The sequence below is a fragment of the Solanum dulcamara genome, chromosome 8, assembly GCF_947179165.1.
Source record: "Solanum dulcamara chromosome 8, daSolDulc1.2, whole genome shotgun sequence".
In the NCBI taxonomy this organism is placed as follows: Eukaryota; Viridiplantae; Streptophyta; class Magnoliopsida; order Solanales; family Solanaceae; genus Solanum; species Solanum dulcamara.
In genome coordinates, this window is record NC_077244.1 from 7,910,846 (window position 1) to 7,935,988 (window position 25,143).

A 25,143-nucleotide genomic window follows, 5' to 3' on the forward strand; every position below is an offset into this window, starting at 1 on the left:
TAGCAATATATAGCAATATTATGATAAATCTACACTTGTATTAAAAGTGAATTATGCATACAATATAAATGTATTATAAGTGTTTTAAAATATATATTATGTTTGTGTAGTAAGAAATTGACATAATGTATTATAAATCTATTAAAGTATGTGATAAATGTATTATCTATCTATTAAACTTGTATTATATATATTTTATAAATAGTTCTCTGCAATATATATTAAAACTATATTATAAATGTATTATAAGTGTTCAGTGAATTATTTTTTTTATTGCTATAGATGATAAATATTTTCTTAATATTGTATATTTATGTAAGTTTTCCTAAATTTTCCTAAAACAAAACAAAAGCCCAAATTAATAACTAGCCTAGATCAAGTAAATGGGCCACTTGGTCTACTAGCCGCTATGCCTCACACTTCAGTCACCCATCTCCCCTCTACTGGTTCTGACCATAACCCTCTACTTATAGAAATGAATGAAAGACAGGATTCCACTATTAAATATTTTAAATTCTTGAACTGTTGGGTGGATAACCCTACTTTTCTCAAAACTGTAGAGTCCTGTTGGGACAGACCCATGACAGGGAACCCAATGTGGTCCTTTCACCAAAAAATGAAAAGGCTTTCCTCCACACTTAGCAAATGGTCGCGAGTGGAATTCGGCGACATTTTTGCCAAGGTTAGGAAATATGAAGAACTAGTGAAAATTGCCGAAGAAAATCTGATAGTATCCAATAATGAAGAGAATAGGATGCAATTGCATGCTCTCAACTCCGAATACATCAGATTTCTTAAAATTGAAGAAAACATTCTCAAACAAAAAACTCAGCTACATTGGTTCAAGGATGGAGATGCTAACACTAAGTATTTCCATTCTTTAATCCGTGGTAGGAGAAGGCGACTTTTCATTCACAAGGTTACTAACGAAGAAGGGGATTGGATTCAGGGCGACGAGCACATTGCTAGAGCAGCTTGCGATCATTTTCAGCAAATATTCACAGGTGATCAATCTCCGATTCCGGAGAACATCTTGAATTACATTCCTAGAATAATCACAGATGCTCAAAATGAAATCCTTCAAGCCACGCCTACCATTGAAGAATTGAAACATGTGGTCTTCTCCATGAATCCTAACTCTGCAGCTGGTCCAGATGGTATGAATGGAAAATTCTTCCAAACTTGCTGGGAGATTATTTCGGAGGACCTACTAGCAGTCATTACTTCTTTCTTCGGAGGTTATGCTATGCCTAAATTCTTTTCTCATGCTTGTTTGGTCTTGCTCCCTAAGGTAAATCACCCCAACACACTCTCTGACTATAAACCCATTAGTCTCAGTAACTTCACCAATAAGATCATATCAAAACTCATTAGCCTCAGGCTTGCACCGATTCTCCCCGTTCTTATTTCTCCCAATCAATCTGGATTTGTAAAAGGAAGAAGCATCTCCGAAAATATCATGCTAGCACAGGAGATTATCCACGATATCAGAAAGCCCGTTATTGGTGACAACGTGGTTATCAAGTTAGACATGGCCAAAGCATATGATAGAGTCTCCTGGTCTTATACTTGTCTGGTACTGAGAAGGATGGGCTTCGGTGAGACCTTTATTGATATGATTTGGCGAATCATGTCTAACAATTGGTACTCTGTTATTATTAATGGATCTAGACATGGTTTTTTCCATTCCACCAGAGGGCTCAAACAAGGTGATCCTCTTGCTCCCGCTTTATTCATTTTGGGAGCGGAGGTGCTTTCCAGAATGGTGAATAGTCTTCATAATTACCACTTCAATCATGGTTTTTATATGAAGAAAAGAGGCTCACAAATTAACCATTTGAGTTTTGCGGATGACGTTATCATCTTTTCCTCCGGAAGGAGGGAAATTCTTCAAATTATCATGAAGACCTTGACTCTGTATGAAAAGACATCGGGGCAGCTTATAAACAAAAATAAGAGCCACTTCATGATGCATCCCAATGCACTCCAAGACAATGTGGAAACGGTGAAACAGGTTATGGGTTTCACTCAGAAGCATAGTCCCATCACCTACTTAGGATGTCCTCTGTACATTGGCAGGCAAAGAGTCATGTACTACACGAACATGGTCTCTAAGGTTGTCAACAGAATTAGAGGGTGGCACTCCAAAATCCTCAGCTACGGCGGTAGAGCTACACTCGTGAAATACGTACTTCAGTCGCTCCCCATTCACCTTCTTTCGGCCATTACTCCCCCCCGTACTACTCTCAAACAGATTGAGAGAGTCACCGCTAATTTTTTCTGGGGGTGGAAGGATAACAAGAAAAAATACCATTGGGCTTCATGGAAAAAACTTTGTTATCCATATGACGAAGGAGGTATTGGGTTGAGGAGAACTACAGATGTGTGTAAATCTCTACAGCTCAAGCAATGGTGGATCTTTGGAGCTAAACCAACGTTGTGGGTGAGTTCCTTAGAGCCAAATACTGTCAGAGAGCCAACCCCATCAGAAAAAAATTCCATTCTGGCCAGTCGCTTGTATGGAAACACATGATGCACAACAAACACATTGCTGAACCTCACATTCAATGGAGGCTTCACTCGGGTTCGTGTTATTTTTGGTGGGACGATTGGCTAGGTATCGGCCCCTTAACCAACTATAGGCAGAAATTGGGAAACGCAAGCAACGCGAGGGTGGCTGATTTTCTTATAAATGGGCAATGGAACATCGATATGCTAAATCAGTTGGCACCAGTGCAACTCGTCCCTCTCATTACTTCTTCCACAATTCAGATGCAAGGAAACACACCCGATCAGGCCATTTGGAAGCCTAACACCAATGGTAACTTCACATGTTCCTCGGCATGGCAGGTTGTCAGGGAACACCGGACCAAGACATTTTCCGACTATTACACTTGGCACAAAAACATCCCCTTTAAATGCTCTTTTTTGTTGTGGAGGGCTTTTAGAGGCAAGCTGCCAACGGAGGAAAAGCTAACTGCATTCGGCTATGATTCCACTCCATGTTGTTGCTGCCATATTCCAGGTCCGGATACCATAGAGCACATTTTCAGCACTGGCCAATTCGCTAGGAATATTTGGCTCTACTTCTCAGATTCCCTAGGCATAAGGCATGAAGCCACACCCCTCAAACCTCTTGTTATGAGTTGGTGGCTTCGCAAGTACCGCACAGAAGCTCACAAACTTATCCTTCACTCCACCCCAATATTTATATGTTGGAATTTGTGAAAGAATAGGTGCGCGAGCAAATACGGGGGGAAGAGTTCTAGTTTGGCGAGAGTGAAATTTGCAATTTTTAAGGACATCTCAAATCTCCTTAGAGTCGCGTACCCCTATATCCATTGGCCCTCGAACTGGATCCACACCATCTCCTGTATAGATAAGTGTACTCATGAGATGAAGATCACCCAAGTCTCGTGGATTAAGCCACAACTAGGTTTCGTCAAGCTGAACACTGACGGCAGTGCGTTGGGTAATCCGGGGCCAACTGGGGGGGGGTGGAATCTTAAGAGATCACATGGGTAAATTCATCTTCGCCTATGCCATACCGTTAGGGGAGGGAACCAACAATCAAGCCGAACTAGAGGCGGCAGTTTATGGGCTTAAATGGTGCATTCAAAAGGGCTTTCAGCACGTTATCCTAGAAGTTGACTCGGAGTTGCTCACTAAATGGATCAATCATCAAACGAAACCTCCGTGGAGCCTTCACCAGGTAACTCATGACCTTGTTGTTATTTCCAAATTATTTTCTTTCTTTTCTTGCAGGCATGTATACAGGGAGGGATACTTCACTGCGGATGCTCTCTCCAAGCACAGTCACACTCTTACCACTCCAGGCCACTACACCACCCTCCAGCAGCTACCTCCTAGTACTCGAGGATACTACATGCTAGATAGAGTCGGCCTGCCCAGCTTCAGACGGAGGAAGACCAAACGGATTAAAAAGCCTCCATGATTTACTATTTCATTTTGCACCCTTGAATTGAGCACCCAATTACAGTGTCCCCCCCCCTTATTTATGCTTTCCTAGTTTCTTTGTGTCGAGAGGAGTCCTCTCCTTTAGGTGCATAGTTTCTAGGTTTTCTTTTCGTGTGCATGTATCGGGAATGAGTTGGCTGACCTTAGTAGGATGGCCGGCTTATGAACCACCATAGGATTGGAGGTTAGGTCTATGCCCCCTCCTTGTATTTTTTTTTCTGTTTTATGTATAATACAGCTTGGGGGTGAGCGGCTTAACCCCTGGCCGCGCACGAAAGGTGGGAGCCTCGTGTAGGGTCTATTCCCGGAAAAAAAAAAAAGTTCTCATTTCTTGGGAAACCTATCTAAATATAACATATTTATAAAATATTTATCAATTATAGCTATATAACTTTAATATATTTATATTGCATCTATAATTCATTTTTCATACATAATATAGATTTATTTTATCAAAATAAGCCTAATACATTTTAATACATTTATCATACATCTATATTATATGCAAAATTATTTTTATACATAGTGTAATATATTTATATTACATGCATAATTCGTTTTTAATACATATTGCAATTTTTTTTATCAAAACAAGTATAATACATTTATAATACATATATATTGCATATATAATTCACTTTTAATACATAATACAGTTTCTATAGATGATAAATATTTTCTAAATATGTTATATTTAAATAACAAATAAAAATATATTTAAAAGCAGTAAATATTTTATAAAAGGAACTCAAAAGATAATTATCTGACATGACGTTGTAAGATAACTTCAATTTTTATAAATTTCACAACTAGCAAGTACTGAGGAGTTTTTATTTTCAACTTTTACCATCAATCATCTTATTGCTATGTAAGAAATTAACTAATATTTTCTTAATGTGGATACTCTAATCTTTTAAGAGTAGACTTTTCCCAATTTTTTGTGTTCTACGTTTGTGATATGAAGTCTATTACAATTGCCTATTATTGTATAATATATCCCTTTAAATGAAGAAAGGTTCATAATAATATTTATAGATTTTACTATATGGTTGCAAGCACCAGAATTCACATAAAAATTATCATAGCGTTGGTTACTTATGGACATTATTGAGAGGATCTGAGATACATGTCGTGACTAGGGTTGTACAGGACAAACCGATAAACCGCACCAAACCGACAAACCGAATCAAACCGGAAAAAAAACCCGACTAGTGGTTTGGTTTGACTTGATTTGGTGTTTGGAAAAAAAACCCGACCATTATAGGGTTGGTTTGGTTTTAACTAAAACAAATCAAACCGAACCCAAACCGACCCGATTATAGATATACCACTTTTAAATTATGTTATACGTAAAAATATTTATTAAAATGTAATTTATAAATATTTTTAAATTTTTTTTCATAATTTTTGTTTTCTTTCTTACATTTAGATTTGGACTTGAGTAGCCCATCTAAATAATAGACAAAAAAAACTTATCTTATAAAGTTATATTATAAAGTTAAAACTTCAAACAGTGTTGTGCCTCCATCTTATATGTTGATATTTTGTACTAGAACTCTTTTTATGAAGCACTGCTCTGTGCTTTTTATTTGATACTATGAGAAACCCGAAAAAATCCGAAAAAACCCAAAAAACCCGAGAAACCCCGAAAAACCCGAAAAACCCGAGAAAAAATAATATCGAAAAACCCGACTTTTATTGGTTTGGTTTGGTTTATAGATTTAATAACCCGACACAAATGGTTTGGTTTGATTTGTAAAAAATCCGAACCAACCCGGTCCATGTACACCCCTAATCGTGACTAGTCTAATTTTGCATTTTGAGAGAAATATTTTAATAAAACTATGCTACTATAGCCGTCTGACTATAGTCTATAGATATTTAATTTACTCTAGTGAGGGGTGAAAGAACACAAATATTCACTAAACTAGTCGAGATATATTCAAACTTTCTCTTAACATAACTTATAGTTTTTAAATAGAAAAGGAATTCATTTTCATTAATTTATTTTCTTAGAAATCCCAAATTAATTATAGTAGTAGTCAAGAGAAGGAAATTAATAAAAGCACCCATTCCCTCTATGGGACGGTAAACTGAATTAGATGTGTGAGAGAGTGAAGATGGTCTACAAAATTTAATGCCATCTCTTTTAAAGGAGTGTATCTTTGACCAGTTTTTCCACCCCACCACCAAAAAATGGCGTTATTTTTTTCTTAATCAAAAGTCACAATTTTGAATTTTGGATATAAATTTTTTTATAAGTAATATTTCTTTTCAATGGATTATATGCACGTGAATCAAAATTAGTCAAACTTCAATATAATCTCTTTGTTCGTTTTTATTTGACACTTTTTAATTTGACACGCTTATTTAGAAAACAATTATTGATTAAAGTATTTTACCACACTATTTCTATTAATTAATGTTTATTATTAGGTTTTGGAGAATGATTTGGAGAATAACATTTAATGTAAAGGGTAAAACATGAAAAAAAAAATACTTTTTCTTAATATGTCAAAAGTCACAAATAAGAAATAAAAATTTATTTTAGAAATAAGTGATAAATAAAAGTGAACAAGAGAGTAGATATCAAACACCAGAAAAAAAGATAAAATAAATAAAAAAATATTCCATCCCCACTTTTGCTGCTTTTAAAAGCAACTAATTATATTTGACTATATATCCAATAGCACGTGAACCATGGAGAGGAAATAAATCAAACTTTGTTCTAAAATAGCAGGCTTAATTAACACATGTTCCTATTACACTACTATCAACCCATCCCATTAATTAAAGTTCAATTTACACATTTGGTTGATCCATAAAAAAAGTTATAATCGCTAGCTAGTCAATATATATAATATTATATATATAATATGTACATTATATATTAATATACAAAAAATTATTTACATTATTTTGATGAACTACTATCTAGGTCAATTTCTCTTAAATTAAAAGATTTTTAATATATTTGATGCCTGATAAAAAATAATTACCATCACTAGTCAATATACAAAAAAATAACACTAATTATGAATGTTATCACATATAAAACAAACAGATTTACCGAATACTATTTTGATGAACAACTATACAATATAAAATAATCTTAATTAAAATGGCACCGTTGTGAACGTGTTTTTATTATTCAAATGGTATAAACTTGGCCACCCTCCTCTCATAAATCAAACATTTAAGCAAGAAAATTAAAGCTTTGCGCAAATATTGTAGTATTGGTATGAATACATGTTCTATAGGAAAAGAGATATTTAGTGATAATATCTTTTTTTAATATTATCATAAGAATATTTAGCGATAATTGAATTAATGTCATTGCATTCAAAGTCGTTAAAGTCTTAAGCAACATCAATATAGCGTGATGGTTATAAATACTCATATTATATTATTACCATTAAATATAAGTAATAATATATTATACTATTATCGTTAAATAATTACCACAAAATTCTTTATCTATTTGTTATAGTGCTACCATCATATTTTTGTTATAACAACAACATACTCAGTGAAATCTCACAAGTGTGGGCTGTTATTTTTAATATTAAAGTTAGCAAACCAAAAACAATAAAGATGAAAAGAAAAATAGTATACGAGTCCACAGAATTCATTGTGTGTTCTTAAAGAATTTAATTCCCTCACTGTACCTGAGGTTATGGATTATTTCCTCCTACGATAAAATGGATAAATCATTAAAACAGTAGTGGTACCTCAAACATCGATAATTCTAGCGAACTTAAAAGTTAGCGACGAAACCACACAAAGACACAACTTTGTTTGTAAGAAAATATATGAAGAAGAGGGAGAAATTTTGATGTCGAAAACTGAGAGGAAGCGTCTATATTTATAGCTAACAAAGGGTGCGAATTCACCTGTTCAGAATAATCTCATCTGCTCAGAACAAGCATGGTGTCTTTTGGGAAAAGAAATATTTGTTCGAAAGGAACAGGTCCTTTCCGAATCTGCGAATTTCAAATTAATTTTATTTCGCGATATAATTAGTTAATTTCGTTAATTAATTTCGCAATTTAATTAATTCAAATTAATTCTATGAATTAATTAATAAATAATTTAGCAGATTAATAATTAATATTAAAAAAAAGGAAATTAATTATTGAGATTGATAAATAAATTTTGTCTAAAAAATTATCAATCAATCACTTGCCGATGCCGAAGCCAAAGTCGAGCGAACAACGACGACAATGACGACGCGAGGGGCATCCTCTACTTAACCCTTTAAGAGCTAAAGGAAGTGTTTCATAATATAAGGACAAATTTTTCCTTTCTTCTGCCAATGAGGGAGAAATGATTCTTCATTTTTCATTCACTTGGTTCCCCCACATTTCTCAATTCTTATTTTTCATTCACATTCACATAAACCCAACAATCCCCCCCCCTTCCCCACCTGAATGGGGAATGACTATTGTTTAAAACATATGCATGAAAAATTGTGTGATTCGTAAGTAAGGATTAATTGCATGTGGATAAGTAGGTTTCCTTTTGAACTTTACATAGTGAACATATATCGGATATACTCGGTCAGTCGATAGATTTTATTTTTTTGAACTGTCGAGCTTTGGTATATACCTAGACAACATAAGTCACACAATTAACCTTTTAACTATTTTTTGTTCTCGTTTTTTATTCATTTCAGCCATGAACACTTCTTGATTCATAAGTGCGTAGAAAACTAGCCTTACTGGATTCTCCTTGGAGCGGCTTACACTTCACGTTTACATAGGTGATTTCTAAATGTGTCATCCCATAGAAACACCATTTGATATACTCTGTATCAAATTTAAAAATCATTAATAGGTCTTAATGTCTTATCCATGTTACTAAACATTATCCCATCATGAGAATAGATCATAAAAAATATTTTGACAATGTTGAACCGTCATCAATGACTTTGCTTGATCTCTTTGAACCTAGATTTTGAGATCTCCAGTCTTCCAGGTAAAGTTACCGCTATGATGATTTGTCCTCGGCCATCGACCCATTTCCTTTGATGATCTCTCAACTTCCTCTCTAGTTAGGCCATTTGTAAGTGGATTTGACACATTATCCTTTAACTTTATGTAGTCAATTATGATAATTTCATTAGAGAGTAGTTGTCTAATGGTATTGTGTCTTCATCGTATGTGATGAAACTTATCGTTATACATAATGCTCTCAGTTCTTTCTATTGCAGCTTGACTATCACAATGTATGCATATAGGAGCCATTGGTTTGGGCCAAAATTGAATATCTTCTAAGAAATTTTGGAGCCATTCAGCTTCGTCACCGTTCTAGCCTAAGGCTATGAACTTAGACTGTATTGTGCAGAGAGCTACACATATTTATTTGGATGATTTACAAGATATTGCTCCTCCACTAATGATGAAAACATATCCATTTGTGGGCTTAGTTTCAGTTAATCTAGCAATCCAATTTGCATCACTATATCCTTCAACAACTGCTTGATACATGTTATAATGCAAAACAAAATTTTGAGTGTGTTCTAAATATCTCAAAACTCATTTTATTGCCATTCAATGATTTTGATTAGGATAACTTGTGTATCGACTCAATTTACTTATAGCACAAGCTATGTCTGGTCATGTATAGTTCATGATGAATATCAAACTTCCCAACTCTCTAGTATAATCCAATTGAGCCTGACTTTCACCTTTATTCTAAACAAGATCAAGGTTCACATCAATTGGTGTTTTTACACTTTTGATATTTAAGTACTTGTATTTTTCAAGTACCTTTTGGATATAATGAGATTGAGACAATGCTAGACCTTGAGGAGTTTTTTAATCCCAATATCAAATTGACAACTCCTAGGTCTTTCATATTGAACTTACTAGCAAGCATACATTTAGTAGCATTTATGTTAGTAATGTCGTACTCATTATTAGCATATCATCCACATATAAATAAATAATGACAACTTTGTTTGGAGTATCTTTAATGTAAACACATTTATCAAACTCATTAATCTTAAATTCATTTTCCAACGTGGTTTGGTCAAACTTCGCATGTCATTATTTGGGTGCTTGTTTTATTCAATAAAGTGACTTAACAAGTTTGCACACTTTCTTTTCTTTATCAGAGATCACAAATACCTTGGATTGTTCCATGTAAATTTCATCCTCCAATTCTCTATTTAAAAAAGTTGTTATTACATTCATTTGATGGATTTCAAGACCATATACCGCAACTAGTGCATTTACCATCCGAATGGATGTAATCCTAGTTACAAGTGAGTATGTATCAAAATAATCAAGGTCTTCTTTCTATTTAAAGCCTTTGACGACAAATCTTTTCTTGTATCTTTCAATAGTTCTATCAGCTTTCATTTTTCTTTTGAACATCCATTTTGAATCCAAAGGTTTATTTCCTAGAGGAATATCAACCAATTCCCAGGGATGGTTGCTCAAGATTCAATCAATGTCACTATTGACAACCTCTTTTCAAAAGGACGATCCAAGCAAACATAGCTTCTTTGAAAGTTTGAGGCTCATGTTTAAGAAGAAATGTTACAAAATCAGATACAAAGGAAGTATATGTCCTTTAACGTTTATTATGCCTTATAATCTCTTTATTAGGTACATTATCCTTTGGTTTTTCTCGAGGTCGTTTAGACCCTACATTAGACAATTCAAGTCTAGTTCTATATGGATATATTGCTTAAAGAACTCGTCGTTATCTAATTCAATTACCGTATTTTTATGAATATTCGAACGTTCGGACTTATAAACTAAAAATCGACATGCTTTACTGTTTGTAGCATATTCAATGAAAACACAGTTCACGGTCTTAGGTCCTATTACGACCCTCTTAGGTTTAAGAACTTGGACTTTGGCTAGACACTCCCACACTTTGATATATTTCAAATTAGGTTTTTCATTTCTCATAGGAAATAGACTGTGTTTTGTAGTGGGGCGCTCTATTGAGTATTCGATTTGCTGTAAGGATGGTTTTTCCTCACAATTTTTGTGGTAAACCTGAACTTATAAGTAAGGTATTCATCATTTCCTTTAAAGTTCGGCTTATCCTTTCTACAATTTCATTAGATTGAGATGAGTAAGGAGCAGTAGTTTGATGGATGATTCATTTTTCAAACTTATTTCTGAAAAAGGAGATTCAAACTCTCCACCTCTATTACTTATTATCATTTCTATCTTTTTATCCAACTGATTTTCAACTTCAGTTTTGTATTACCTAAATATTTTTATTGCTTCATCCTTACTATTTAACAAATAGACATAACAATATCTAGTGCAATCTCAATAAAAGTTATAAAATATTTTTTTCTACCACGAGTTGGTATTGACTTCATATCACAAATGTCAGTGTGAATCAATTTTAAGGGACTGAAATTCCTTTCAACAAATTTATAAGAATGCTTAGCATACTTAGATTCAACACATACTTGACATTTTGATTTATTGCACTCAAAGTTAGGCAATACTTTTAAGTTGATCAGTTTTTACAAGGTTTTATAACTGACATGTCCTGATCATGAATGCCATAAATTATTTTACTCAAGTAAGTAAGAATAAGCTTGAACTTTATTATTATCGACAACCATTACATTCTGTTTGAAAAGGCCCTTAGTGAAATAACATTTTCCTAAGTACATTTCATTCTTACTAATTACAACTTTATCAGAAACAACAACGTACTTAAATTCATTCTTGATTAAAAGACCAGCCAAAACCAAGTTCTTCCTCATTTTTGAAACATGACAAATGTTGTTCAGAGTCACAACCTTGCCAGAGGTCATCTTTAGAAATACATTTCCATAGCCTTCAACTTTTGCTGTTGCAGAATTTTTCATGTAGATAGTCTCATCAGGTGCAGCAGGGGCATAAGTTGCAAGGCTTTTCGAACAACACAAACATGTAAGGTGCCTCCAGAATCAAGCCACCTCTCCTTGGGATTTTCTACTAGGTTGCAATCAGTCAACGTAGCACACACATTTTCAAAGTCTCCATTTGTATTAACCATGTTGTCTTGACCTTTCTTCTTTTTCTTCTTGGGAGCACGACATTTTAAAGCCTTATGTCCAGTTTTTCCACAGTTGCGGTAGTCTGCCTTGAACTTTTTTTTTACTAGGATAGTTCTTCGGTCCAGAAGATTTCTTCCTTTTTTTGATTTTGTTGGACCAGCCTCAACAATATTTGCTCCCAAAGTTATTGAGTTTCCTTTAGCCTTCTCGGCAGCCTTATTTTCTTCCTTGATCCTTAGACAAACAATCAAGTCCTCGAGAGTCATCTCTTTTCGCTTGTGCTTTAAATAATTTTGAAGTCTTTCCATAAAGGAGACAGTTTCTTGATCAATGTTGCTACTTGAAATGTCTCTTTTATGATCATACCTTCTGCCAGGAGATTATGATTAATGACTTGTAGGTCTTGGACTTGAGATATGAGAATCTTGTTATCAATCATCTTAAAGTCCAAATATTTTGCAGCTACAAACTTCTTTAAGCCTGCACTTCGATTTTGTATTATTTCTCAAGAGCATACCAGAGTTTTTTTTAGAGGTTTTAAAAATACTAAAGAAGTTATATAAGCTATCTTCCAATTACTGAAGACGTTATATAAGCTATCTTCCAATCCAGTGAGTATGTAATTCATGCAAAGGAAATTAGAATGTTTCCATGCCTCAATCACAATAAAAAATTTATTTTCAGAAGTTCTTTCCTCCAACACAGTAACATCTTCATTGATAAAACATTGTAGACTGAGGGTAGTCAGATAGAAGAACATCTTTCGCTGCCACCATTTGAAGTCAATAGCGGTGAACTTTCTAGGTTTTTTTATAGTAGCCATTGTTATCGAAACTGGTGTTCGACTAGATGAAGGCATTGTATTTGCTTCAAAACTAGATATATTTGTATCTCCCATTTTATTTGACAAAATAAAAGTAGTATTAAACAACAACATGACCAAATAGGAATTTTTGTTCAACTTGATGAAGTTTTTATAGTCTTCGAACCGAGAGAAACAAAAACTTAATTAACTTGATAAAGATTTTAGTACTTCGAACCAAATTCATAACTGGAATAGAAAGTCTTTCGATTTTAATCTCCAACCCTCAAACAGAATATAAGATGAAGCAGAAATACAAATAAAATAGGCAGATTATTTAGTATTTCAGAATACTAACAATAAAGATTCAATCTTTATACAACTTGTTTCTAGTTTAACGATGAAGTTTTTATATTCTTCCAATCGTTAACCAAATAAATCTTGAATACCGACGAAGTTTTTATATTCTTTGAATCATTATCAGATTCAAATAGATTAGAAAACTAGAAAGGTTTTAATCTCTAGAAACCTCAGATACAGGAAAAAAATATTAAATTTCCGAAACTTGTTATCTCCTATATTAAAGTTAGCAAACCAGAAATAATACAAATGAAAAGAAAAGTAGTATTCGAGTCTACAGAATTCAATGTGTGTCCTTAAAGAATTTAATCCCTTTGTTATACCCAATGTTGTGGATTATTTTCTCCGAAGATAAAATGAATAAACCAGTAAAAAAATAGTGGTACCTCAAACTTTGATAATTCCAGCGAACTCAAAAGTCAGGAACAAAATCACACAAAGACACAACTTTGTTTGTAAGAAAATATATGCAGAAGAGGGAGAAATTTTGATGTCAAAAACTGAGAGGAAGTCTCTCTATTTATAGCCAACAAAGGGTGTGAACTCACCTGTTTAGAACAGTCTCATCTGTTCAGATCAGACATGGTGTCTTTTGGGAAAAGAAATATTTATTTGGAAGGAACATGTCCTTTTTGAATTTTGAATTTTAAATTAATTTCATTCCGTTAATTAATTAATTCAAATTAATTCTATGAATTAATTAATTAATAAATAATTCAATGAATTAATAATTTGTCAATCAATCACATCATTTGTCAAAGTCGAACCGAAGTCGAGGCTGAGCCGAGAGAGCGACAACGATGACGGCGCGAGGGACACCCTCTACTTAACCCTTTAAGAGCTAAAGGAAGTGTTTCCTAATATAAGAACAAAATTTTTCCTTTCTTCTACTAATGAGGGAGAAATGACTTTTTATTTTTCCTTCACTTGGTTCCCCTACATTTTTCAATTCTTATTTTCCATTCACGCCTCACTTAAACCCAATAGGGTCTAGAGAGGATAAAGTGTACGCAGATCTTAACACTACCTCATCGAGATAGATATGTTGTTTCTGAAAGATCATCGACTCAAATGTATTGGCCTCAAGTAAAAGAAAAAAATAAATATAGCATAGCGGCTAAAACAAAGAGCAATGTAAATTCTTCCGGACAAAAGCAAAATAAGTGATAACCCAAAAGTTCTAAAAAAAAAGATGAACAAAATATTTAATCTTAATTTCTTCCCACCCTCACATGGAGCAGTGCTGGAAAAAAAAAAGAAGTAATAATTTTCAACTTGTGCAAAAAAGACACAAGAACTTAACTTGCCAAAAAAAAAAATTATGCCAAAAATTATTGCTTTATAACAACATTTCTTCATCATAACAATGACCATACCAAAATTTTCCAACTTGGGATTATTGCTAATCCCAAAGCACTACAAAATGTAAACATGATTAATGTTGGTGGTATGCAATAATTCTGATGAAAGGTTTATACTTTGACTATTTGCTGACTTATATTAACTTTGTTGAGTCTCTTTCCATCTACTTTTCCCTTTTATATAACTCTAGGTAGTCTTCTAATTAACTTCTTTTCTTTTTAGAAAAAAAATAATCTTTGATGGGATACATGAAAATATCTAGTTTTTAATTAATGTCCCACAAGTTCTTGTTGCAAAGACAAAGAAGATCACTTTTTCATACATAAAGTCAATCTTTGACCATATTATATAAAGATTTCCTTTTCAATTTTTGCCGTCATACACCTACTTATGCACCAAACACTTGGTGTATATAATCATAAATTTAACTATGTTTAAAGTTAAATTACATTAATTTAATTTAATATTTAAATTTAGATTTTTGAAAATTATAAAAAAAACTATAAGTTGCAATCATTTTCATATTAATATAATAAAAAAAATACATTTTAAAATATTAATCAAAATTCATACAGTTTAACTCTTAATAAATGAAAAGTGACAAATAAAAACAAAGGAACTATCAATGATCGATAGGATAATTTGAAGCCTCTATATACCAATAACTTAGGAGACCTCCTAGCCTTTTTACTTCTAGAAGCTAAGCTTACTAGCGATGGAGGACCGTTAGATCGAGAGCATGAAGGATATAATATAGAATTGGTGGCCTTATTTTGAGATATCCAAAAATTCCATTAAAAAAAATCCCTATTTATACCCCTGCTCTCATCTGGAAATTGGAATTTCTCTTTTGGTTAATTGAGAAAGAAATAGTTTACCTAGTCGTAGTTGTTAAATGAACTAGTTAGATTAAATTTGATGCAGGATTGCACGTTAATTAATGGTCCAATTCAATACTATTAAAATGTCATTATAATAAAAGAGACATTAAGTGCCAATAGAATTTTTTTTAGCTCTAATATTTATTGCTGCAAAACACTTAGCAATAATTGAGTTAATGTCATTGCAGTCAAAGTCGGTAAATTCTTTAACGATATTTATATGGATTGTTGATTATAAGTATTCTTATTTATTATTATCGCTAAAAATATAATATAAAGACCCATATTATTATCGCGAAATCAGTTAATTATTATAGTGTGTGAGTTTAATTTCCATGTACAGATAATTTAAATATCTTGATTGGATGCAGGATCTTATACCATTGGAGGCAATTATAATGGATATACCGTTTTCACCTGTTTTGGCTAGTAATTATTAGTAATATAATACAATATGATATAAAACTAAAAAGAAAAGAGATGTACTTTTTGTAAGTAGTCTTGTCTATAGTTAGTTATGGCCTAATAGTAACCTTTTTTAGCTTGTTAACTTTTCTCTATTTGCTTTTTTGTTCTTCTTTAAAAGTTGTTAGAAAGAAGGAAGGGGGTTAATGCCTAAATGGGGATCTAGAGTACTTGATTAGGGTATCCTATGACGCATAGTTTAACAATTTCTATTATGATATAATGTGATGCGAATTCAGAATTAAGTTTTATGAATTCAACTTTTAAGATTTTAAGCATTGAATTCATTATGCTTTTAAATTATGGGGTTATATATATACTATTTTATTCCAATTTTGTGAATTTTTACATTTAAATTTATACTCAGCATTGAAAGTACAGAATCAGATGAACCGAGGTTCAAGCAATCAACATCTCATCTGCCTTTGTATGTAATCATTTAGTATTCGACATCCAACTAGCCTGAGTAATTCAAATTTACATTTTGTACGATTCAGAATCTCTTTTGTTCTTATAATTTAAATTCAAGACCTAATTATTAATTACTTAAGAATAAATAAATCGTATTCATCTCACTACAATGCCCTTTAATTGTGTAGTTAGAGAACAATAATGTTTGTTTCTTAAAATGGCAACATTTTCATTATTTGAGACAATTTAGTTTTGCGTGAAGAAGACTTTTGCTTGCTTACCAAATCATGATAACGCGGTTTTACTTAAGTCAATTATGGTATCATTAATCAACTTTTTTCCAACATATATCCCAAAGGTAAAAATTGGAAAGTAGTACTAGTAGAAAACTTTTCTAGATTCTAAAAAATAATGACTGTCTGGGCTGTTAATTAAATTAAATTATGCATTTTGCTTTAAGCAAATGAATTTCATCATTAAAAAAAACTATATGAGATTTGAAGACTAATTAGAAGAATAAATAAGCAAAGGGAGAGATAGTGAATATCAAAACTTAGGAGAATGTAATTAAACTACGTGTGTGTCTTAAATAATTCCATAAATTTGAATTTTGTCAAAAAGAAAATAAAAAATATTGTTTGTTTGAAAAAATCATTATCGAAATTATTGTTACTTGGATCGTAATCGAAGATCTTTATATTATTCTTGTAATTCATATAATAGAAATTAAACATTCTTTGCTTCTTGTATATTTCTTCTTTTTAATATTTTGTGTGTGACTATATGCTAATTAATTTATAACTTTTCGTTATACAAAAAATGTAATTACATTATTGCATGTTAAAATACTATATGATATTATTAAAAATAATTTCCTTTTTAAAGTTCGTAATATTAATTAAGGAATTTACTCCATCACCAAGTAGTACATTATCATTCCCTTTGCTATAAGACATCATTTAATGAAGTGGGAAATCGTGGACCTATAATTGTGTTTTCCCTACAGCACAAGAAATTAATTTCCCGTTATGGACCGCTACTACAAAATATGAAATTTATCGATAATTTTTAGTTAATTCGTCGTTAAATAGCTTTTAGCTAATTGAATTTTTTATATAATTAATCGTTAAATAGTAACTAAATGAAATTAACATAAATCGTTAAATAGTGCTTTCTACGTTTCCTTCATAATATTCTAACATTCAAATAACTTAATGAAGAACATATATAATGGAGCAAGATATAATTAGAATTTAAAATTTATAAATTTCTTAAGGCAAATATAATATTTTGATCAAAGTTATTAGATTCCGTCAAACTATATTTTGATCTCTAACTCTGCCCTAAACCAAAGCTTGAATACTAGTCCTTCACATATATGTAACATATAATTTATTAATTTACTTTCTTTTTAAGTTACCAATTATTCATTCAAACATTTAATTATATATATTTCAATTTGCATAAATACTTTTCTTTCTTTTTTAAAACTTTTCATTCTTTATTCAATATTTATATTGGAGATCGATCAAATTTAAATTTGCGTTGGACTTCCTAACAAAGACAACTTCGTACTCAAGAGGACTTCATTCTGAAACCTCTGATCAACAATAAACAAATATTTATCACTCTATCATAATCGTTTTGATGCATAAATACTTTTTGAGTAGTAATACAATTGAGATATGAGTATGAAATGGTAACCACCAACTTGGTCCACAGTTGGACCAGCAACAAAATATAGGACCCAACGTGTAGTGAAGTCATATTTTTCAAGACAAGGCCAAAAGGAGGCCAAAATTTCAATACATGTGTAAAGCACGTGCTACCTAAAAATTCCTACTTACAATGCCATTGCTAGCAAGCACAAAGGAGCATGTGCAATGAGACACGGCCTTGATGACAAGTGTCCTAAGGGAGGTGCACGCAAGCCGCATGCCAATGACTCAATTTATCCTAATTTTCGGGATGGCTCAGTTGGTTTAGAGGGTGGTCATTCATATGAAGAAATTGAGTCGCACAAAACTTGTCTAGTGTAATTTATAATTTTTATGTGATTTGCAGGCTATTACACAGTAGAGAGTTTATCCAGTGCACACAAAATACTCGCCATAGAATGCTCACCCGAAGAGCAGAAGTTGTGGCAGCAATTGTAATAGCTACAGGTTATCTTGGAATTTCCAATAAAAAACATAAGAGAGGGACAAGGGTGTTCACTCAATTTTAGATCTCCTAAACATAAAATTAGATCGATGTTAACTAAATAGTTCAGCGAGTTCAAAATCCACATTAAAATTTCAAGTTCAAATATTAGGCCTAATCCAAAATTTATAGACTCTAAAATATAAGATTTGAATTCACTAATTTATTAGATTCAAAAACTCATTGAAAATTCTGACTTCGCCACTAAGCCATAACTAACTAAGTAGGAGTAAATTCTTTTTCTCTGTCTGCACAAACCGGACAATAAAAGACCATTTCCTAGTTACTGGCTAAGTACTTCCTTAAAGGCTCAAAGTCCCCACCACAGATGATTATGACATACCATTTAACATTATTCTTTTTTCGTTTTTTAATCTTTTGGTCATTGGTGAATCGAAATAAAAAAGTCTTTTTTTTTCAAAAGCAAAATAATGAAATAATTAGTTTGCTTTTTATCCCCTCATTACAAATTTAATATATCTCATTCCACCAACTAGTTTATCAATATAATTGAAATATACATTTAATATATACAATATTAATGTATATGTTTTATATATATATGTATATACTATATATTTTGTATATATATTCTAAATTAAACGGCCGAATGATTCAAACCTATAATCATCTCTTTAATCAGTACTAAAAATGAAAGGTTTCCACGAATTAATGAAAATAGTGTAATAAAACATGATTTTTTCATTCATTTTCCACTGAACCAACTCGATCATTAGAAACATGCATGCTAGAAAATAGATTCTCAATTAAATAATAAAAAACTTTTCCGTATGAAAACATTATTGTATTTTTTCTTTTACACCGATTTAACTAAAATATTTATAAAAATAGTCACTGAATATTTTTCCATCAAAAAATTCAACAAGAAAATAATGATTTCTTTAGTCGTGAATTAATCTCAATCAAAAAGCAACTGTGATGATTGTCTCACATAATACATTTTTAAGTCCAACCACTTTATATAATTACTACATATTTACACAAAAAATTATCTTTAAATAGACAGGTCCTATATATATATATTAAAGAGGCGACTAGCCATGTTAACTTTCTCTATAAACTTTTCTCAAGAAGTTTACTTGGGGTGGTTGTTTAAAGTTTTCCACAACTTCTTTTTTCCTAAAAAGTTTTAAAACATTTCCACACCAAATATTTTATCTGTGAGAACACTACTTTATTTTTTTCCAAGAAAAGTAGTGGAAACCGTTGAATTTCTAAATTACTTTAAGAAAGTATCAATATAAAAAAATTTATATCTGAATTTGTTGATTTAAGTAATTAATTGGAGTTTAATTTCCCAAATAATCAATATTTTTTTAATTTATTAGTTTAATTAATTGAAAAAACATTGAGAATTGGTAATTTAATTATTTGAAATATATTTAATTAAGTTTTTTTCAAACTCCAAAAGCAAAAATAATGAACATATTTTGCTAGGGTGATGCTTTAATCTCTGTCTCTATGTAGTCGACAAGTTAAGTAGCAAGTAAACTAGTTTTTTATTTTATGGTAATTTTACACAAATGTCATAGTATTAAGAGTTAGTAACATTTTATTTCTATTTTTTTTAAAATTACAAAATTCTTTTAAAATTTAGGATTTCAAATACATCACTTAAAGTCGCAATACATCGCGTCTCGACACATTACCTTTGTTGATACAAGACACACATGTCTCGATAAGTCGTTCAACATCCCGATACGCTCAACATCCCGATACATTATCTTTGTTGATACAAGACACACTTGTCCCCAATATATCGCATTCCGATACAACGCGTAAGAGTGATGTATCCGATGATAGGAGAGAGTAGAAATTTTTGTAATTTTTTTCAAATGATAGAGAATTTTAGAGAATATGATTAATAGAAGTTGTATATTTAAATAATTTTTCTTTTATTTATCTTTGTTTACGCTATGTTTTACATCTATTTTAAAATCTCGATTAATTTTAATTTGTAATATATTTAAAACTTATTGTAAAAAACACACACTTCTTTAAAGAAAATTTACTCTAGAAAATTAAATTCAAAATCTTTAATTAAAGAAAAATATCTTATATACTTACTGAAAAAAGTTGCCAAAGTGAAAAAAGTTGATAAAACATGAAGGGGATCCACTTATTTCTGACCATTGCTTGGGTGACCTTCTGAAAGGAACTTTTAAACCACTAAAAATCATTAACTAAAGCAATTTCTTTTCAAATTTAGTAATATATAAAATTCTTTTTTATAATATTTATAAAAAATATAATATCATTTTACCTTTTAATGTGGAGATTGTTATAATAATTGAAATTTAAATAGTTTTTAGTTAACTGTAGTATTTTTTTTTATGATGTGTCTACGTATTTTACTGTCTCATTTATATTTAGACAACTAACATGAACGCACATTATTATTTTCATATTTAGCTTTTTTGATTCTCCCTTTACATTTTTTATTTCTTTATTATTGATTATACTAAAGTTTCTTGAACGATATCAATCTTCTGCATTATGCAAAATCCATTGTTGTTTGTTTATAGAAAGATCAAAATTTACTTTTTGATGTCTTTTTCAAAATTTTATGCATTGCAACAAGTTATCATTACATTAAAGGAGCGCAATACTATTTCAATATCATTATATTAACTTATCAAATTCAGCGCAACACTATTTTGATATCAATATATAAACTTTTCAAATTTTTGAGTCAAATTTTATCATTCTAGTTATATTTTATATTTCTTCTTTGAAAATTTACATATTTAACATTCTTACTTCATAAAATCTGCATAAATCCTATCTTCTTCAAATCTCACTTATAAAATTATGCTAGATATAGTATTATTGTTATTGATATTTAATATATATATTGTCAACTAGAATTTGACTTTAGACCTCTAACGTTATTGAGCCGTTCCCGGTTGGTATGTGTGCGCCCCATGGATACTGCTCATTTTATCATAGTTAAAAAAATAAATCTTCTAGCAATTCTACTTTATGGTGTTTTTGTACGTTCATGCATAAGTCCTTAATTAACTATGTTCTTTTTTTAAAATTAGTTTTCCATCCAATCTCCAGAGTCTACATTGAAGCTCTAATTAAATTTGAATCGCACATTACAAGATTCATTCGGAGATGCTATGTTATCTCTTCCATTACTTTCATTTGTGACTTTCATGAGTATGCAAGATATAAGGCCGACATTCCTTCTTCTAATCAATGCGACACTAATATTGTCACGATCCAAAATCGGGTGTGATGTCACTTGTCCTTTTCCATCGGAACAAGTCAACCTAACCCAATAAATACGGATAATAAAGCATAAGTAACTAAACAGAAATTATATACAAATGCGAAAGACTTAAATCATCTCAACTAACCCCAAAAATCTGGTTATCATATGTACGAGCCTCTATTAAAATGAAAGTGAAAGTTAAATATAAATCTCAAGACGTCTTTGTTTCTCAAATAGAATAAAGCATACGTAAAGGGACAACAGAGATTGTTGAACGTCAATCATCTACCTCTCAAATTCTCCTCGAAGCCTCGGATGAACAAAAAAGAACTCAAACTCACTGTCATGCCCCGAGCCTATTCCCTGGACGTGGCCGACACTCGAAAATCATTATTGGTCCCAAGTGAATCATTGTCCTGGCTAACTCACTCAGCGGAAGACTCAACTCATGAAAAGAGTAACTCAAGTGGGCGTTTATAACATATTCTCATCAATCTTTAAAAATAATTTGAAGTGCTCAATTTAAAAATATAACTCAATGTCATAACTCAATAATAAAAATTATAGTTTAAAACAAACTCTGAAAGACTCATACTAACTCCACTCCACTCAGTCTATGAAATCTCTAACTAACTACTAAGAAGGTGCCGAGGCAAACCCACGACTATCTTAAAAGAACTAATAAAATAAGAGAAAACTGATAAAGAAGGAGCTCCTCTGAATGCAAAGAGGTATCACCAAAAGCTAGAGAAGATAGATCATTAACGGCGCCTGTTGATGATCTCTAACACATGTATCTCAATCATAAAATGATACAAGTCTAATGACGTTAGTACATGGAATGTACGATACGTATAATAGCTGAAGGAAAACATACTCATGAATACTCAAAGACGTAAATACCGAAGGAACCCAACTCTGGATAAAACATGCAATATAAAGTAAGACAATGCTTTATAAAATATGATATGCAATGCAACTCGGTGAAAAATAATATTTACTTCTAGGGAGTTTCTCTAATCGACAATCATCACTTATGAGCTACATGATGATGCAACGAAGCGTTGTCGCTGCCACAACTGTCTGATACCTTGCCAGGGTAAGAAATATCACATCATCTCATGGATCCATATAAAAAGTCCTATTTTGGGACAAGTGAGGAGACGTTCGAATCAACGGCACGATCCTATCCTACGCTAGCTATGTAGTTTATGGGATTTGAGTTATCTAGACTCTTATCCAAACCTGTGCTCAATACTACTCCCAAAAATACTTATTATTCTCATATACATCAATTAAGTAAATTACTCAAAATACATCTCATCTAGTCTCATTGGACTTTACATCAATTAACTCAAGCTCTTTCTCAATCATTTATGCTATCTCTTTAAAACTCATCAAGTTGTAGAAAAGTCATGCTTAACTCAGGAAACATCAATACTCATGGTTCAATATAATATATGTATTTGGGAAGCTCATGTCCCTTGAATAAAAGCAATGAGCATCAACTCAGTGCAGGTTCATGTGAATGTAAGCATGAATAATAAATTTGACAATTGAATTATGTAGGAACAATTTTAATCTCAAAACATTTACATAGAATTCAACGAAGGAATAATTAATTCAGTTGAAACTCAATGGCATTAGGGAAAAAACTCAACTTGAAACTTCTAATGATGGAATTTAAATGTAGGACGCTTGGACGGACTCAATTCAACATTATGAATAACCTTACATACCTAGAATGAAGAATGTTTGATCGAAACTCGAAGGTTTTGAAAAGAATGATTGAACCCTGGCTTCTCCTCTTCTCCCAGTCCTTGCTCTCAAAATATTCTAATTAATAATGAGAGAAAAGACACATTTTGTACTAAAAAGGACTAATTTTAATTCCAAAATAGCTTGGGTTTAGTTTGGAAAAGGTGAAAAATTCCCCCATTTTTGAATACGAGACCATCAAGACCTATATCAATATTTTGAAAAACGGGGTCAAAATCAACCCAAAAATCCGATTTCAAAAGTGAAGGGTAATTCTAAGAAACTAATACATAAATACATTACTCAAAATATTTAAAAAATTAAAGGTGGAAACCATTTTGAAAATGGAGTTAAAATCAACTCATAATCACCATTTTAGTAAAACCCAAGTTCTTGAGCAAAATTCCCCATTTTTGAATCAAAATCAAGAAATTAGAGGTTGAAATCATCACATAATCAATGGGTATTGAAGAATCTTCGTTAAAATCACTTACCCAAATGAAGAATCTTGAAAATCTCTTAAGAAATTGCCTATTTCGAGCTTAGAAACTCAAAAATGGTGGAAAGTAACCATTTCCTATCTTTTGGGGAATTAATTATTGTACAAATAATTTTTACCCTCCGTGAATGCAGACACAGCTTTGCGAATGCAAAGTATTGACCAACAAAGTCTTCACGAAGGCAGGGGCTATGTCGTGAACGCGAAGATCTCCCTCCTCAGCTTCCGCGAACGCGGAGAAGGGAACTCAGGCACCAGACACAACAAACACACTTACCTCAAAAATCACAAAATGGACCCTCGGTATTCGTTTAAAACCCCGTGCACACAAATTATATATGCTAACCTACTAAATTAGCTGTTCAGGACTCAATGAAATCGTTAGATTCAAATTTCAGGTCTCCTTGTCCCGAAATTCAGTTAGTCGCAAGTAAACTAACGTTAGGCTCGAAGATATCAAATCAAGCTCGGGACCTCTAAAAATTCAACCAAGACCTCCCCTACGCCTAAAATCACCCCCTAAATTCAACGGAATCTTCAGAAGTCTATTCCGAATATCCGATCTCCGAATGTTGACCAAAGTCAATACTAAGTTTAAATTTCCTCAAACTTCCAAGATAACACCTCAATTCCACAATACGACTCCAAAACTGAAATCGACAAATCTCGTAGACCAAATTCCATATTTCAAAGCTGATAAAACTAATGGAATTCCATTTCAAGGCTCATAGCTGCAATTGGTACCAAAAACCACTTCTAACCAACTTAAGTCTTTTGAAAACTAAAAAGTTCCAAAAATCTTAACTCTTCAAAGAAATTCCAAAATCAATTTAAAAAATTGATCGAATATGAATTGAGGCATCTATCTAGAGGGGGGAAAATGGTTATTCTACAAAAAATTTCAAAAATAACTTTCAGGATCATTATAAATATATTTGAAGGATCACGAAAGATTGTGGTGCAGTGAATGTGATTATTTCTTTCTTAATAGGAGATTATGGGTTCTAACTCTGGGTATGAAAACTCCTTAATAGGGAGTGATTTCCACAAAATGGAGCCGCACGAATCTAGATTAGTCAAATTCCAATGCGAATACCGGACACTAGATAAGAAATCAAAAAAAAATTGAACGAAATAGGGTTACTTTTAAAAACATATTATTGA

General features: G+C 31.9%; 1 protein-coding gene across 1 annotated transcript; it reads right to left on the minus strand.

Moving 5' to 3' along the window:
* Positions 1-10,933: 10,933 nt before the first annotated feature.
* Positions 10,934-12,264, minus strand: LOC129899772 (uncharacterized). The gene is made up of 3 exons (XM_055974791.1): positions 11,918-12,264; positions 11,628-11,870; positions 10,934-11,045 (listed from the first exon to the last, which is right to left on the minus strand). The coding sequence occupies exons 1-3, from the start codon at positions 12,262-12,264 to the stop codon at positions 10,934-10,936; spliced, it is 702 nt and encodes a 233-aa protein (XP_055830766.1).
* Positions 12,265-25,143: the final 12,879 nt, after the last annotated feature.